This window comes from Rhinolophus sinicus, chromosome 1 (genome assembly GCF_057876585.1).
Source record: "Rhinolophus sinicus isolate RSI-liver-muscle chromosome 1, RSI-T2T, whole genome shotgun sequence".
NCBI lineage: Eukaryota > Metazoa > Chordata > Mammalia > Chiroptera > Rhinolophidae > Rhinolophus > Rhinolophus sinicus.
The window spans coordinates 10,443,299-10,457,300 of record NC_142501.1 but is presented as its reverse complement, the minus strand read 5'-3'; the positions used below and the strand labels follow the sequence as shown (position 1 = coordinate 10,457,300).

At 38.4% G+C, this 14,002-nt stretch overlaps 1 protein-coding gene and 1 non-coding gene across 2 annotated transcripts in view; one reads left to right on the top strand and one right to left on the bottom strand.

Annotated features, from left to right (window-relative positions):
* Positions 1 to 499: 499 nt before the first annotated feature.
* DMC1 (DNA meiotic recombinase 1) overlaps positions 500 to 14,002 on the bottom strand; it is a 30,747-nt gene continuing 17,244 nt past the window's right edge. Inside the window, exons 13-14 of the mRNA XM_019734560.3 lie at positions 7,779 to 7,895; positions 500 to 2,047 (exon numbers count right to left, since the gene is read on the bottom strand). Of these exons, the coding sequence (XP_019590119.1) occupies positions 1,978 to 2,047; positions 7,779 to 7,895 (187 nt within the window). The 3' untranslated portion in view covers positions 500 to 1,977. The remainder of the gene's footprint in view (positions 2,048 to 7,778; positions 7,896 to 14,002) is intronic.
* Positions 2,764 to 2,864, top strand: LOC148759010 (small nucleolar RNA SNORA21). Its single transcript, XR_016019595.1, has one exon. It is a non-coding gene; the product is annotated as a small nucleolar RNA SNORA21 (small nucleolar RNA).

Below are 14,002 nucleotides of genomic sequence, written 5' to 3'. Positions count from 1 at the left end.
AAGTCAAGTTGTTGTCCTTTCAATCTTAGTTGTGGAGGGTGCTGTTCAGCTTCAAGTTGTTGTCCTTTCGATCTTAGTTGTGGAGGGCACAGCTCAGCTCCAGGTCCAGTTGCCGTTTTCTAGTTGCAGGGGGCGCAGCCCACCATCCCTTGCGGGACTCGAGGAATTGAACCAGCAACCTTCGGAGTTAGGAGCATGGAGCTCCAACTGCCTGAGCCACCGGGCTGGCCCCCACAAGATGCTGTTTTTATCAAGTAACAAAACTTTCCCTTCTCTAGAACAAAAGGTATTCATTTTTATTTGCATCCTTAAATAAGCCATTTCTTAAATGGCTTTGCAGAATATAGAAAATCTGCTCCTAGATGATTGTATCTGTTTATTCAGAGAAACAGTTGCTGAGGTTTTAAAAAAAGTAAAATGGAAAAAAAAAAATGGGGGGGCGGCCCAGTGGCTCAGGCAGCTGAGGTCGCCGGTTCGATTCCCACATGGGCCAGTGAGCTGCGCCCTCTACAGCTAAGATAGTGAACAACAGCTCTCCCTGGAGTTGGGCTGCCATGAGCAGCCAAAGGTTGGTGTGAGCTGCCCTGTGCTGCTGTGAGCTGCTGTGAGCAGCCGACCAACGACCAGTGATCAGGCTCATAATACCAGCATGGGCCAGGGAGCTGTGTCCTGTACAACTAGACCGAGAAACAATGGCTTGAACCAGAGTGGGGGCAGGGAGACAGAAGAAGGTGGAGGGAAACAACTCTCATTTCCCAGTACCCCATGCTGTAAACAATTCTGCTTATCTGGTTGGTCTCCTCGTTTCCAAGTCTCAGCTTCTATATTTTGCACATGCTGTCTGCAGCTTAAGCTTTCCTCTTCCATTTTTGGAACCCTACAGTCCAAGACCACATTACTGACTATATAATCATTTCCTCTCTCATTCTTTCGTAACTATTAGTCTTTTCTCTTAACTAGTGTACACGTATTTTGAAGGCAGGAACCATACTTTCCCTAAATATTCTTTAGCATTAGTATTAACTACACAATTGGTGACTAATGACCATGAATAACCAAATATATTTTGTAACAAATGGTACTTTCAATACTTGAATTTTCATACAAGTTGTTGCAATGTAAGAGATTAAATCTTTTTGAAGTTCATAAAAATTGTCATAAGTATTCTTAGTATTTTAATTTTTAAATATTTTTATCATACATACATTTTGAAAACTAGATTTTATTTTTGTTTAACAATTAGAAAAAAACAACACACTTTCACACATTTCTAAATTCTTATTCAAAAATTTTACATTTAAATTAACTTTAATATTTAAAAAGATTTTGAATTCTCTACCTAAAACTTAAGAAAAGTCATGCTACCTTTGTGATCCAAAATTGTACAGTTCCTTATTACCTTCCTCTTTATCTTCCCAATAAAATACATATAAATCAGAAGCACATTTTTAAAAAGTAACTTTAACTGGTCAAAAAGTCAAATGATTTAAAATTTATCTTAATTTAATGTTTCTTTTCTGTTGTTATACAATGTGAACGTGCAGTTTGATAATGTAAGTAAAAAAAAAAAAAGCTTTTTTGTGTGTCCTCTAAACATTCGTTCCTTAAATGTCTTCCTCCTTTGGAAGTGTATCTATCTCTGTGTTTGAGGGGAAATCTGTAAGAGAGTGGGACATTTCTGAACTCTTGGATTTTCCTTCTGCTTAGTGGCTCACTTTAAAAAGCTAAAGTGAGAGAATCCCTACTAGTTTTCAATAGGTTTATTCATTTATATATAGTATATATTCCTGAATTGACATAAACTATATAGTTATAAAACAGGGACTTTTACGATTTAAATCAAACCTCTTGCCGACTTTCCTTTAATAACATGTGAAAAAAAACAAACTCTTACTTCAAGATAGGAAATTGGAGACTGTTTTTCCATTTCTTCAGCTCCTAATAAGCACTAAGAAGCAATTTGCATCAATCCGCCACCTACTCCTTGGCGTCCCCAATTCCTCCAGCAGTTATTGCGAAGGTGGCTTCATTTTCAGGCATCTCAGGGCTAACAGAATACAAGGGAACAGAAGTTTATAAAAAGCTCTATTTCTATAAATACTCTACTCATGTCAGCAGCATCATACTCCTTTATGTCTGAGTCTCCAGAGACATTTCAGGGTCGGTACAGCTAAATGTGGACTATGGAATGTACCTATGGATACTGACTGGTTTTTGATCAATTCATAATTAATTCCAGCATTCCTTATCCGGCTATGTATGTGTGGTAATTTGATTTTTCTTTTGATCTGGTTATAAAATCTTATTGGTTCCTGTATTACTTCACATATGCAGCCAGCATTCCTTTGACTGACTATATAAATCTCTGTTCCTCAAATTATCCCTTGAATCAATGGTCTCCTCATTAATTACGGAGTTGAATAAAACTTTGACACACGTTCATTTTATATTTATTTGCAAGAAAGTCATGTTTTTAACTTTTTGAAAATCATGCTAGAATCTGTAGATTTTACAAAAATGAGACTTAGTCCTTATGAAACACGTTAGCTAGTATGTTGTTAGGTAGACAGGGGGGTCCCTGGTGGAATAAACAAAAAGCAGCCATATCCTGAAACTCCGGGTTCTGGACTGTCTCCTTCACTCTAGGACAAAGATATGAGACTATCCTTTTTGGCCAGACAAAGGAGCAGATCTGATAGATAGGAATGGGTTATTTCGTTAATCCCTTCAGGATGAGCAAACAGGACAAACCTGATAGATGAATTCCATTAGAAGCCTCCATCAAGAAAGGGCAAAGTAAAAACACCACTTTTGGGTGAAGCGGCAACATGTGTTGTTTTGCTTCAATCGGTGGTGTGACAATTGGGGGAAAAAAAAAAAAAAGAAGCCTCCAGCCCCCTTCCCCAAGCAGGCAAGGGAAGGTATAAAAGTAAGAACTTTTGCCTCAGTCACTGGGCACCCCCATTTGGGACCCCCTCCCGCTCAGGAGCTCTGACCCTTTGCTTTCAATAAACTATCCTTTTTAAAACTCTTTGCCTCTCCTGGGTCTGTTTCCATTCTTTGGTCTCATGAGACACGATCCTGGCCCTCACACAAAATTCCCCTACATCATTTGGGTACTCACAGAGACATATCCCTACAACACTTACTCTCAAGAAGTCTAAGACGTGATTTATGACATATGACAAATATTCAAAGTAAGCTAAGTTTCATAAAGTCAGTCTACATGTACTAGAATTCTAAAGGAAGGAGACTATGCCAGGTAGGTTGATTAGGAAAGGCTTTATAGATAACATCTGAATGGCCTTTGAGACAGAAATGGGAGTAATCCAGGCAGAGGTAATGGCATAAACAGACAAACAAACAAAAATGGCAATAGAGAAGCTTGTTTTGTATATAAGAAAGACGGGAAGAATAGAAGTTAGGTTTGGATGTGTTGCATTTGAGGTACCTCTGGGATATCCATGTAGAGGAGTTCTGCAAGCAGTTGGAAAAGGACATCTGAAGCTTGAGCAAAAGATTAGACTAGAAATAGAAATTTGAAAATCACTGACCATGAGAGAAAGAGCTTACTGCTACTTTGTGCTGTTATTATATCCAGGGTATGGAGACTGTATTAATATTAATAGCTTCCACTTATTAAGTATTTACTGTGTGTCAGGCTCCCTTATGTTATTTCATTTAAACTTTATGATAGCCCCATTGGCTGAAGACTGAGATTCAGAGAGAAGTAATTTGCCCAAGGTCACACTGCTAGTAAGTGACCGACATCAGGATTAGAGACTAAGGTAACGACTAAGGTAGAGACAAAAGCTTTTGACTCCAAAGCTCATGTTCTTAACCACTAGGCATGTTGCCTCTCAAAGTCGGTTTTGTTTTTTGATTTTGTTTGGTTATTTTGTTTTGTTGGGAGGTGGAGATTAGGCAGTATACTTTGAGCATGCTGTTTGTGTGGTTACTTCCCTTAGGGTCTCCCCTGAGGATAGCAAATGGGTTATAGATAAGGTAGGTCTTGCTAGATTAAACTGGAGTCCAGTAAGAAGCCCTGAGTGGAATTAGAAAATAACATTTGGCCTTGATGAAAAATACTCAGTTGGCCACTTACAAAAGGCAGGAAGACAAGGAGCTGAGAAAGAGGGAAGCCAAACAAGGTATCTGCAAAGTTGAACCAGAGATTTTGTTTGTTTTGTTCTAGAAACAGAATCAAAACAATTATTTCAGAAATGACCATTTGTATGCCTTTTCATTTTTTTGTAATTATTTAAAATGTATTTTTCCTCTGAATTCAGTAGAGTTCTTTGTTTTTAATATCCACTGAACTCAGATATGCTAAGTGGCTTAAATAGGGTTTTTATTCAGTCATTTAAAAGTTTTAAAGAGAGAAAAATGTACACTTGGGGGCCAGCTCTAGTTATTCATGGGAGCAATAATTATGATGACATTCTAGGAAAAGGGCTCAGTTCCTTTTTGTAGTCACTCCTATACACCTGGGAATTCTTCTGAGAACCCCTTTCTGCTCAATTCTTGGGGAATTCTTCATTTTCTTTGAACAAGAAATGTCTTTCTCTTACATCTGTATAAGGTGGTAGTTGAAGCCATGGGAGTAGCTGTAGCAGATTAACTATGACTACTCTAAACAGATCATCTCTAATAAGCTAAGAACTAGTGTAATGATTAAAAGTGCAGGCCCTTGATTCAGACAGCATAGATTCTAATCCTGATTCCATCCTTTACTGGTGGTGTGATTTGGAGCAACACATTCATTTACTTATTAAGAAAATACTTATTAAGAAAATATTGGGGGCGGGCGGATGGCTCAGTGGGTTAGAGCGCGAGCTCTCAACAACAAGGTTGACGGTTCAATTCCCTACAACTAAAGATTGAAAACCACAACTGGACTTGGAGCTGAGCTGCACCCTCCACAACTAGATTGAAGGACAACAACTTGGAGCTGATGGGCCTGGAGAAATATACTGTTCCCCAATATTCCCCAATTACAAAAAACACACAAAAAAAACCACCGAAGACTATAAAAGGAATTAAAAAAGAAAATATTTATTGAGCATCTGCTATATCCTTGTTGTAGTCACTTGAGATTTTTAAGTGGGAAGAAAACAAATATCCCTGCCCTTGCAGAACTTATATTTGGGAGAAGGAGAGACAGACAATAACTAATGGACATAATAAATAAATATATTAGGTGATATGTTAGGAAATGACAAATGTTGTAGGAAAATAAAAAGTAGAGCTAGGAACAACTCTGAATTCTCAAAAAAAAAAAAAAAAAAGAAAAAAGCTAGGCAAGGAAGATTGGAAGTGTGGAAATTGGGAGTAGGCTAATTGCAATTTAAAATAGGGCAATCAAGACAGGCATTGTTGAAAAGGTAACATTTGATCAAAGACTTGAAGGAGGTGAGGGAGATAAACAGAAAGAGGGCTACGTGGGGCAAGTTTATTCCAGGCAAGGAGCACAGTAAGTGTGCACAGGCCCTAAGGTAGGAGTGTGGCTGGCACGTGTATGGAACATTAAAATGCCCACTGAGGTTGAGGCACTGAGCAAGGAGGAGAGCAGGAGGAACAGGACTAGGGCTCTGTGAACCATTGTAGAGATTTGGGCTTTTACTCTGAGTTAAGATGAGGAGCCTTTGGAGGGCTATAAACAGAAGATATGACTTGACTTAGTTTTACAAAGGACCACTCTGGCTTCTGCATTTAAAATAGATTGTAGGGGCCGGCCCGGTGGCTCAGGCGGTTGGAGCTCCGTGCTCCTAACTCCAGAGGCTGCCGGTTCGATTCCCACATGGGCCAGTGGGCTCTCAACCACAAGGTTGCCAGGTTCAACTCCCGCAAGGGATGGTGGGCTGCGCCCCCTGCAACTAGCAACAGCAACTGGACCTGGAGCTGAGCTGCGCCCTCCACAACTAAGATTGAAAGGACAACAACTTGACTTGGAAAAAAGGCCTGGAAGTACGCACTGTTCCCTAATAAAGTCCTGTTCCCCTTCCCCAATAAAATCTCTTAAAAAAAAATAGATTATAGGGGGCAATGGTTACCTAAGTGCTTGGGGCTTTGGTTTCCTCCTGTGGGGAGTATGACCTCTATCTCTTAGGTTTGTTGTTATAAACAATGAAATATATATAAAGCGCTTGGTGAAAGGCCTAGCACACAGTAGCCACTCAATAAGTGTTACCCATCATTATTAGCAGCAGCATCTTCTCTACCTCAAAGTTCTAAAGTCAAGGAGAATTCTTTGTGAGAAATCATTAGGGACCAGAAAGAAGGGAGTATCGGCTGCACAGAAAAATAAGTTTTGCCATTTTAAGCTCTGATCTAGTTTTGTTTTTATTCAAATTTATGGAAACTTGACATAACTAACCTCTGTGATAACTTTAATGATCCTTTATTGAGTCTGCAGAACCCTAGTATTCTTAGGACTGTAAGAACTGCAGGAGTTGTTTGTTCCTGCATGTTTGGAGGACTTGATGAAATACACAAATGATTGAACATGTAGATGGAATTCATTCATTTGTTAATTAAAAAAATAGTTGAGTTCCTACTATGTGCCAAGTACCCTGCTAGGTGCTGGGAGCATTAAAAACCAGACTCAGTCCCTGTTGTGAGGGAGATGTACATGTAATCAGTTGATTACAATTCAAAGTGAAAAGTGTTTGGAAAGTTCTAAGCACAGAAATCTATCCAAGATATAGAGCAAGAAATTTTAGTAAAAACATGGGACAATCCTACTATCTATTCAATTCACAACAAAAAAACATTTGTAGCAAATTTCTAGAGATTGCTGAAGCTCCACAAAACACAGCATTTGTGTATTACAGTCTTTCATAGGGATAGGCGATGAAAGGCAAAATGGTCTGAATAAAAACTATACAGATATAGAAACTTATTATTTAATATTTATTCAATGACAATACATACTAAGTACTGTGATTCAGAGCAAAACCAGATGAAGAGCTCATCTGATTTCTTTTTGGCTGATTTTACCCTCCCTAGGGTAAGGAGTTATTACAAATCTTTGCCTTATTGCTCAGACAAATCAGTCAGTGACAAATAGTGTACACCTGTTATGTCCCAGGAATAGTGTCCCTATCCTCAAGGTATTTAATGTCTAGCAGGGATGACATATGCTATAGTATAAATCACTACCAGTGGAATGTAAGCTCCATGAGAGCAGGACCTTGTCTTTTTGTTTTGTTCTCTGATCCATCCCCAGAACCTAGAATAGCTGATATGTAGTAGGTTTCTCTTTAAAATTTATTGTTTATAATTCTTAATGAAAGAAGTAAAGTACTGTGAAACAATATAAGGTGTAATATATGGTGTAGCCTTGATTGCAAGGGTCAGGGAAAGGTTCCCTGATGAAGTGATGTTTAAATTGAAACCTGAAAATAAAACTGGCAGAAAGAAAGGAGAAGAATATATTCTTGTCATATGAGTACCCTGTACTTCTCCTGCACTTACGACACTTCAATTGGAATTGATTATTTCATTATCTAGCTTCACTGTAAGCTTTGGCAGGTCAAGGACCAAATACATTTGTCAATAGAATCCCTGAATCCCTAGAACCTAGTACATAGTAGGGACTTCCCAATGAATTGAATAATTTTTGAAAAGGAAATTAAAACATGCTGTGTCTTCCAGTGATATACTTACAGCCTCTCAGGAGAGGCAATTTTATTCAATAAAATTGAATTTTATTCAATTGAATTTTATTCAATTTTATTCATGCACAAGAATCTGATTAAGAATAAGATAATATTTACCTGTCATAAATCTTGGCAATTCTCAGTTCTCCTCTTCCCTTTCGCAAGCTTATTCTTGTTGTTGAAGCATGAGCCAGAATGTGTCCCCCAATGGGTTTTTTGGGGTCTGCCTGAAAACTGAATTAAAAACAGCTTTTCAGGTTCCATTACACGGACTACATAGAGTAAGATCTACAATTTCAAGACAACTTTTCTGTGGAGGATGGCAGGCGGTGGGGTAGTGTGTGTTCTGAATAAGCACATGCTTGTTCATTAACGACGGAGTGGGGTTGGGTTTGGAGCTGCTATATACTCCACTGCCATCCAGTTCAGGCTTCTGAGATTCCTGTGATAAATAGTTCGTGTTTTATTTGATGTTTTAAAAAGGAAAAACACAAGTAAAACATTATTCACTGTCTTAGGATAACTCTTGGGGTAAGCGATCTTTCTTCTTTATAAAATACAAAGATTGAATTTATTTATTCATGCGTTCATTTATCAGAAATATGTATTAACAGCCTACTATGTGCTAAGCACTATTCTAGTCTAATAAATAAGAAATACCCAACCTTCCTCCATGATGCTATGATGTAAATGACAGCAGATTGAGAACCTTTTTTTTTTTTAAATTTATTGGGGCGACAATTGTTAGTAAAATTACATAGATTTCAGGTGTACAATTCTGTATTACATCATCTATAAATCCCATTGTATGTTCACCACCCAGAGTCAGTTCTCCTTCCATCACCATATATTTGATCCCCCTTACCCTCTGGTAACCACTGAACTATTGTCTGTGTCTATGAGTTTTTGTTTCTCATTTGTTTGTCTTGTTCTTTTATTGTTTTTGGTTTATATACCACATATCAGTGAAATCATATGGTTCTCTGCTTTTTCTGTCTGACTTATTTCACTTAGCATTATACTCTCAAGATCCATCCATGTTGTCACAAATGGTCCTATATCATCTTTTCTTACCGCCGAATAGTATTCCATTGTGTATATATACCACAACTTCTTTATCCATTCATCTATCGAAGGACATTTTGGTTGTTTCCATGTCTTGGCCACCGTAAACAAAGCTGCAATGAACATTGGAGCACACGTGTCTTTATGGATGTTTTCAGATTTTTTGGGTAGATACCCAGGAGAGCGATTGCTGGGTCATATGGTAATTCTATTCGTAATTTTTTGAGGAACCTCCACACTGCCTTCCATAGTGGCTGCACCAGTCTGCATTCTCACCAACAGTGTATGAGGGTTCCTTTTTCTCCACAGCCTCTCCAACACTTGTTACTATTTGTCTTGTTGATGATAGCCATTCTGACTGGGGTGAGGTGATATCTCATTGTGGTTTTTATTTGCATTTCTCTGATGATTAGTGATGTTGAGCATTTTTTCATATGTCTATTTGCCATTTGTATGTCCTCTTTGGAGAAATGTCTCTTCAGGTCCTCTGCCCATTTTTCAATTGGGTTGTTTGTTTTTTGTTGTTGAGTTGCATGAGTTCCTCGTATATTTTGGATATTAGCCCTTATCGGAGGCACTGTTTGCAAAAATCTTTTCCCATTCAGTTGGTTGCCTCTTTATTTTGTCGATGGTTTCTTTTGCTGTGCAGAAGCTTTTAAGTTTCATATAGTCCCATTCGTTTATTTTAGCTTTTACTTCCACTGCCTTTAGAGTCAAATTCGTAAAATGTTCTTTGAACCCAAGGTCCATAAGTTTAGTACCCATATTTTCTTCTATGCAGTTTATTGTATCAGGTCTTATGCTTAAGTCTTTGATCCATTTTGAATTAATGTTGGTACATGGTGACAGATAGCAGTCCAGTTTCATTCTTTTGCACGTGGCTATCCAATTCTCCCAGCACCATTTATTGAAGAGGCTGTCTTTCCTCCATTGTATGTTTTTAGCTTCTTTGTCAAAAATTATCTGTCCATATTTACGTGGTTTTATTTCTGGGTTCTCAATTGTATTCCATTGGTCTATGTGTCTGTTTTTCTGCCAATACCATGCTGTTTTGATTATTGTAGGCTTGTAGTACAAGCTAAAGTCAGGGAGTGTGATACCTCCAGTATTGCTCTTTTTTCTTAAGATTGCTTTGGCTATTCGGGGTCTTTTGTGGTTCCAAACAAATCTGATGATTTTTTGTTCTATTTCTTTAAAAAATGCCATTGGGATTTTGATGGGGATTGCATTAAATCTGTATATTGCTTTGGGTAATATGGTGAGAGCCTTCTTATATGTTAACTCTATGTTGGAAGCCTTCAGTGTTGTACAGGTTTTGAATTTGCAGTGAGAATAATCTCAGAAATGTCTTTATCTTTATCACTGATGCCTAAAGTTCATTCTTCTAAAATATGATACAGTAAAGATAAGCTGTTACTACGGCTGATCATATGGATTCAAAAATATATTGTGATTTTTAAGGTAGTTTACACATATTGTTGACACTAATCTTGATAGACAGACTCACTAGGGGACTAACACTCACTTGACAAGATGTGAAAGCCTCTTAATAACCCTAATAGTGAGCCCTTTAAAAAAGCGTAGGTGCAACAATCCTCAACAAAATACGTACTAGTAAACCAAATCCAGCAGCATATTAAAAGGATTATACACCACGACCAAGTGGAACTTATTCTAGGAATGCAGGAGTGGTTCACCATAGGAAACCATCAATGTAATATACCATATCAATACAATGAAGGAAAAAGCCCATATGATCATCTCAACTGATTAAGACGAAACCTGGGCTTTGAAATCATCAATAAAGGGAACTGAACGTAAATTAACAAATTGTACTTGATGAAAATAAACTGTGCTATAGCATAATAGCCTCAGTTCTGGGAGAATAGTGTTACAAGTAAATTCAAATTCTGCTCGCTCCAAGGAGGTGTTCAGGATTCTGGTTACTCTAAGCAGAAGGCTTGGGGCAGTGAGGATGTGGCTGAGTGGCAGGAGGTTAAACAGATTGTAAGTTCCGTGGGGATAAGAAGCTCTCTGGTAAGGGAGTCTGCTGGTATAAACAGCTGCTTGATTGAGTGGCTCAGAGGCTAGGACCATAAGATCCCTGGCTGGGGCTGGATAGGACTCGTTAAGATTCAGAAGTGTCAGGCATGGGAGACATCGTCACCACCAGGACACAGGAGGCCCGAATGGGCCAACCCTCTGTTCCGAGAGCCCACTTTTTTTTTTAATAAAAGTTGTTTTAATAATAATAAAAAAAAAGATTCAGCATGTCCAAAGTGGGAACATAAATACAGAGTTAGTTTTGGAACCAACCACTATCAAGAAGTAGCAGCCAAACAGTTGACACAGACAGCAGTTAAGAGGTCAGAAGACTGGGTTGCTCTATGCAGGCAGCTGAATGGGGCAGTAAAGCGATGTGATCTCACTTGGATGAAATAGCTACAGGTGAGTTATCTCTGTAATGTTTATAGATCAATGCCACTCTTTGTAACGGAATGGCTCTAAACTTTCCAGGTCACCCTATGTTATCAGTGGTTCTTCAAGGTCTTAAAAGAGTCCTGTGTTATATAGAGATGGACTGCTTGAGGCCCTGATGTGGGCTGTGAACTCTGAACTTACCAACACTACATTTATGCTTCTCTACTGCACTTCTCATGTTTTATCTTTAATGCTATTATTATTCCTATATTAAATTCCCCCTCAATCCCTCTTCTATTACCTATCATTAAGCTCCGTAAGGGCTGACAATATTGTATTTAGCTGTGTAGCAACCAGCTACCCAGTGGGTACTCAAAAATATTTTTTTGCATTTAAGATATGGAAGTTATAAAAATACCAAGGAGAATATTGGACTGTAGAAAGATTGGTGCTTCCAGAGAAGGTAGACTGGTTAGAAGTTTCTATCAAGAGGACACAAGAAAGACTAGCTAGAGTTAGCTAAATGAGCAGGGAGAAGTTTTAGCCGCTGTGTTACAGATGGTCTCTCCTGCTGCCCAGTAGTTCTCCTATATGAGCGTGGTCAGCTTCACCTCCGCTTTTCCAAACCTTCAGTAATCTTGAGTCTCCTCATCTCGGACAACACTGCCTACTTCTTCCCAAAGAAAACCAGGGCTTTCAGAAAGAAGCTCCCTCAACACCCCATTCTTTCTATCTGTCATCTACATACTTCTCTACAGTTATAGTCATTCTTTCTTCTTCCCTCTCAAACTTCTTTTCTTTTTTCTTATTTCAGCAATTCCTCTTATGCTTTGAGGCCTTTGCACACACAATTCCCTCTGAAACGAAAGCCCCTTTTCCACTGTGTTTATTCATTTAGTTCTCACTCATCCATCAAGCGTCATCCCTTCTTGGGAGCCTTGCCTGATATACTGAAACAGAGTAGAACGTGCCTTCTCTGTGCTCTCAAACCACTGTGTGTATTCCTCCATTAAAGCACACTACATTATACTTTTTAATTCACGGGTCTCACTCTCCCACTATACTCTAAATCCTGTTCATCTTTGTAACTCCAGCGCTTAGAAAAGTGCCTGTAATATAAAAGGCACTCAGTATTGTTGAATGAATACAGAGGAGAAGACAATTTGGGTCTCCCTGGTCTAGATCCTTTTGGACACAGACTTGTGACATATCTTTGAAGAAGCTATAATTCAAGGAAGTTTTGAAGGGTGTTCTGACAGATAGGCAAATATAAAAGATAAAATTTCTTCCTAATCGAGGTAATCCTCTCCCAACCTCATTACAGATAATCTAAAGAAGAGCAGGAAGCTGGAGCTTCTAGATATATAGCCACGGTGTTTCCTTAGCACATTATTGTTTATTGTTACCAATGTGGTACCCTATGCACAAAAGATAATAAGTATTACTGTTTGTTACTGACTATTCTAGGTGGAGAGCCTGAATGTTAAGAATGTCATCTTTAAAGAGATGATTTTGAGTGAACTAAATGAGGGAAATTATAGGATTTGCAGAAACATATAGGAAAGATATCAGCATGGGGAGAAAAATGTCCTTAAAAAGACTCATAAACTAACAGATTATACTTAATCAAAATAGATTGCAACATAGCATAACAGCCTTAGCTCTGGGAGAATATCAAGCCAATTCTAATTTTACTTGCTCCATCAAGGTATTCAGGATTCTGTATAGAATTTTGGGTAGAATTTATGGCTCTTAATCTCTCTTGTAGGTCACTAACACTTTATTAATTTAAGAAAAGATATAAACTCTCCCCCAGAAAAATGTACATATGTACATATATAAGAATTTGCATGTAAATTTAGGAGATTCATGGTTTCTTCCCCCTCTGGTGTAGACAGGTATTAATAATAATAAGAGCAACCAAGATTTATGGAGTCCTTACTATGTGGCAGTCCTTACTCTTCTAACTCATCTAATTGTTTCCCTTTTTTTGGATTCCATATTTAGTAAATACTTTGGACTGAAATTTGGGTTCCTATAAAGGTTTACCTATAGGGAGAGAATGCACTGGTCACGAGAACCTCAAACGTAGTTACGTTTTTCATTATCAGTAAACGGTCCCTGTTATCTTTCATTGAGTCTCATGAGCTTGATTAATGCGAGTCTGCCCGGAGAGACGGATTGGTTCTCAGTAGGCTGACCAAATCAAATCTCTGCCTGCAAGGCCGAGGGCCCTGAACTCTGGTCAATTCACCAGGGCAATGGATACATCCCTGCACAGCCTCTCAAATGACAGCATGCCAAGCTTTCCCCAGGCCTATACAACCCTGGTGTACTGCTGTGTGGTACAGGAGCTTTGGAGTGAGACCTGGGTTCCAATTTTGGCTTATCAGCCAGACATGTGACCTCAGGAGAGTTCTTTAACCATTCAAAGTGTCTGTTTCTTCATTTTCAATGGGGGATAGTAACTGTAGCTCACTGGGAGGGTACTTGTGAGAATAAAATAAAATAATTTAGGTGAGGCAGTAGCCTAGTGACTACAGGCATTATCATCTGCTTTCATAATCCTGACTCAACACTTGTTATCTATGTTACCTTGGGCTAGTTGCTTACCTTTATGAATCTCAGTTTCTTTAACTATAAAATGGGAACAAAAAGCCCTTATCTCTTAGTGCTGTTGTGAGGATTCAAGATATATTTAGTATAACTTGCTGGGAGCCTACTGTGTGCCAGGAACTATGCCAGATCATTGATACACATTAGCTCTACCTTTATAGAAATCTTGTCACGTAAGAAATACTCAATAAATGGTAACTATTATCATTTAACTAAAGGATTCAGATAAAACACACTCT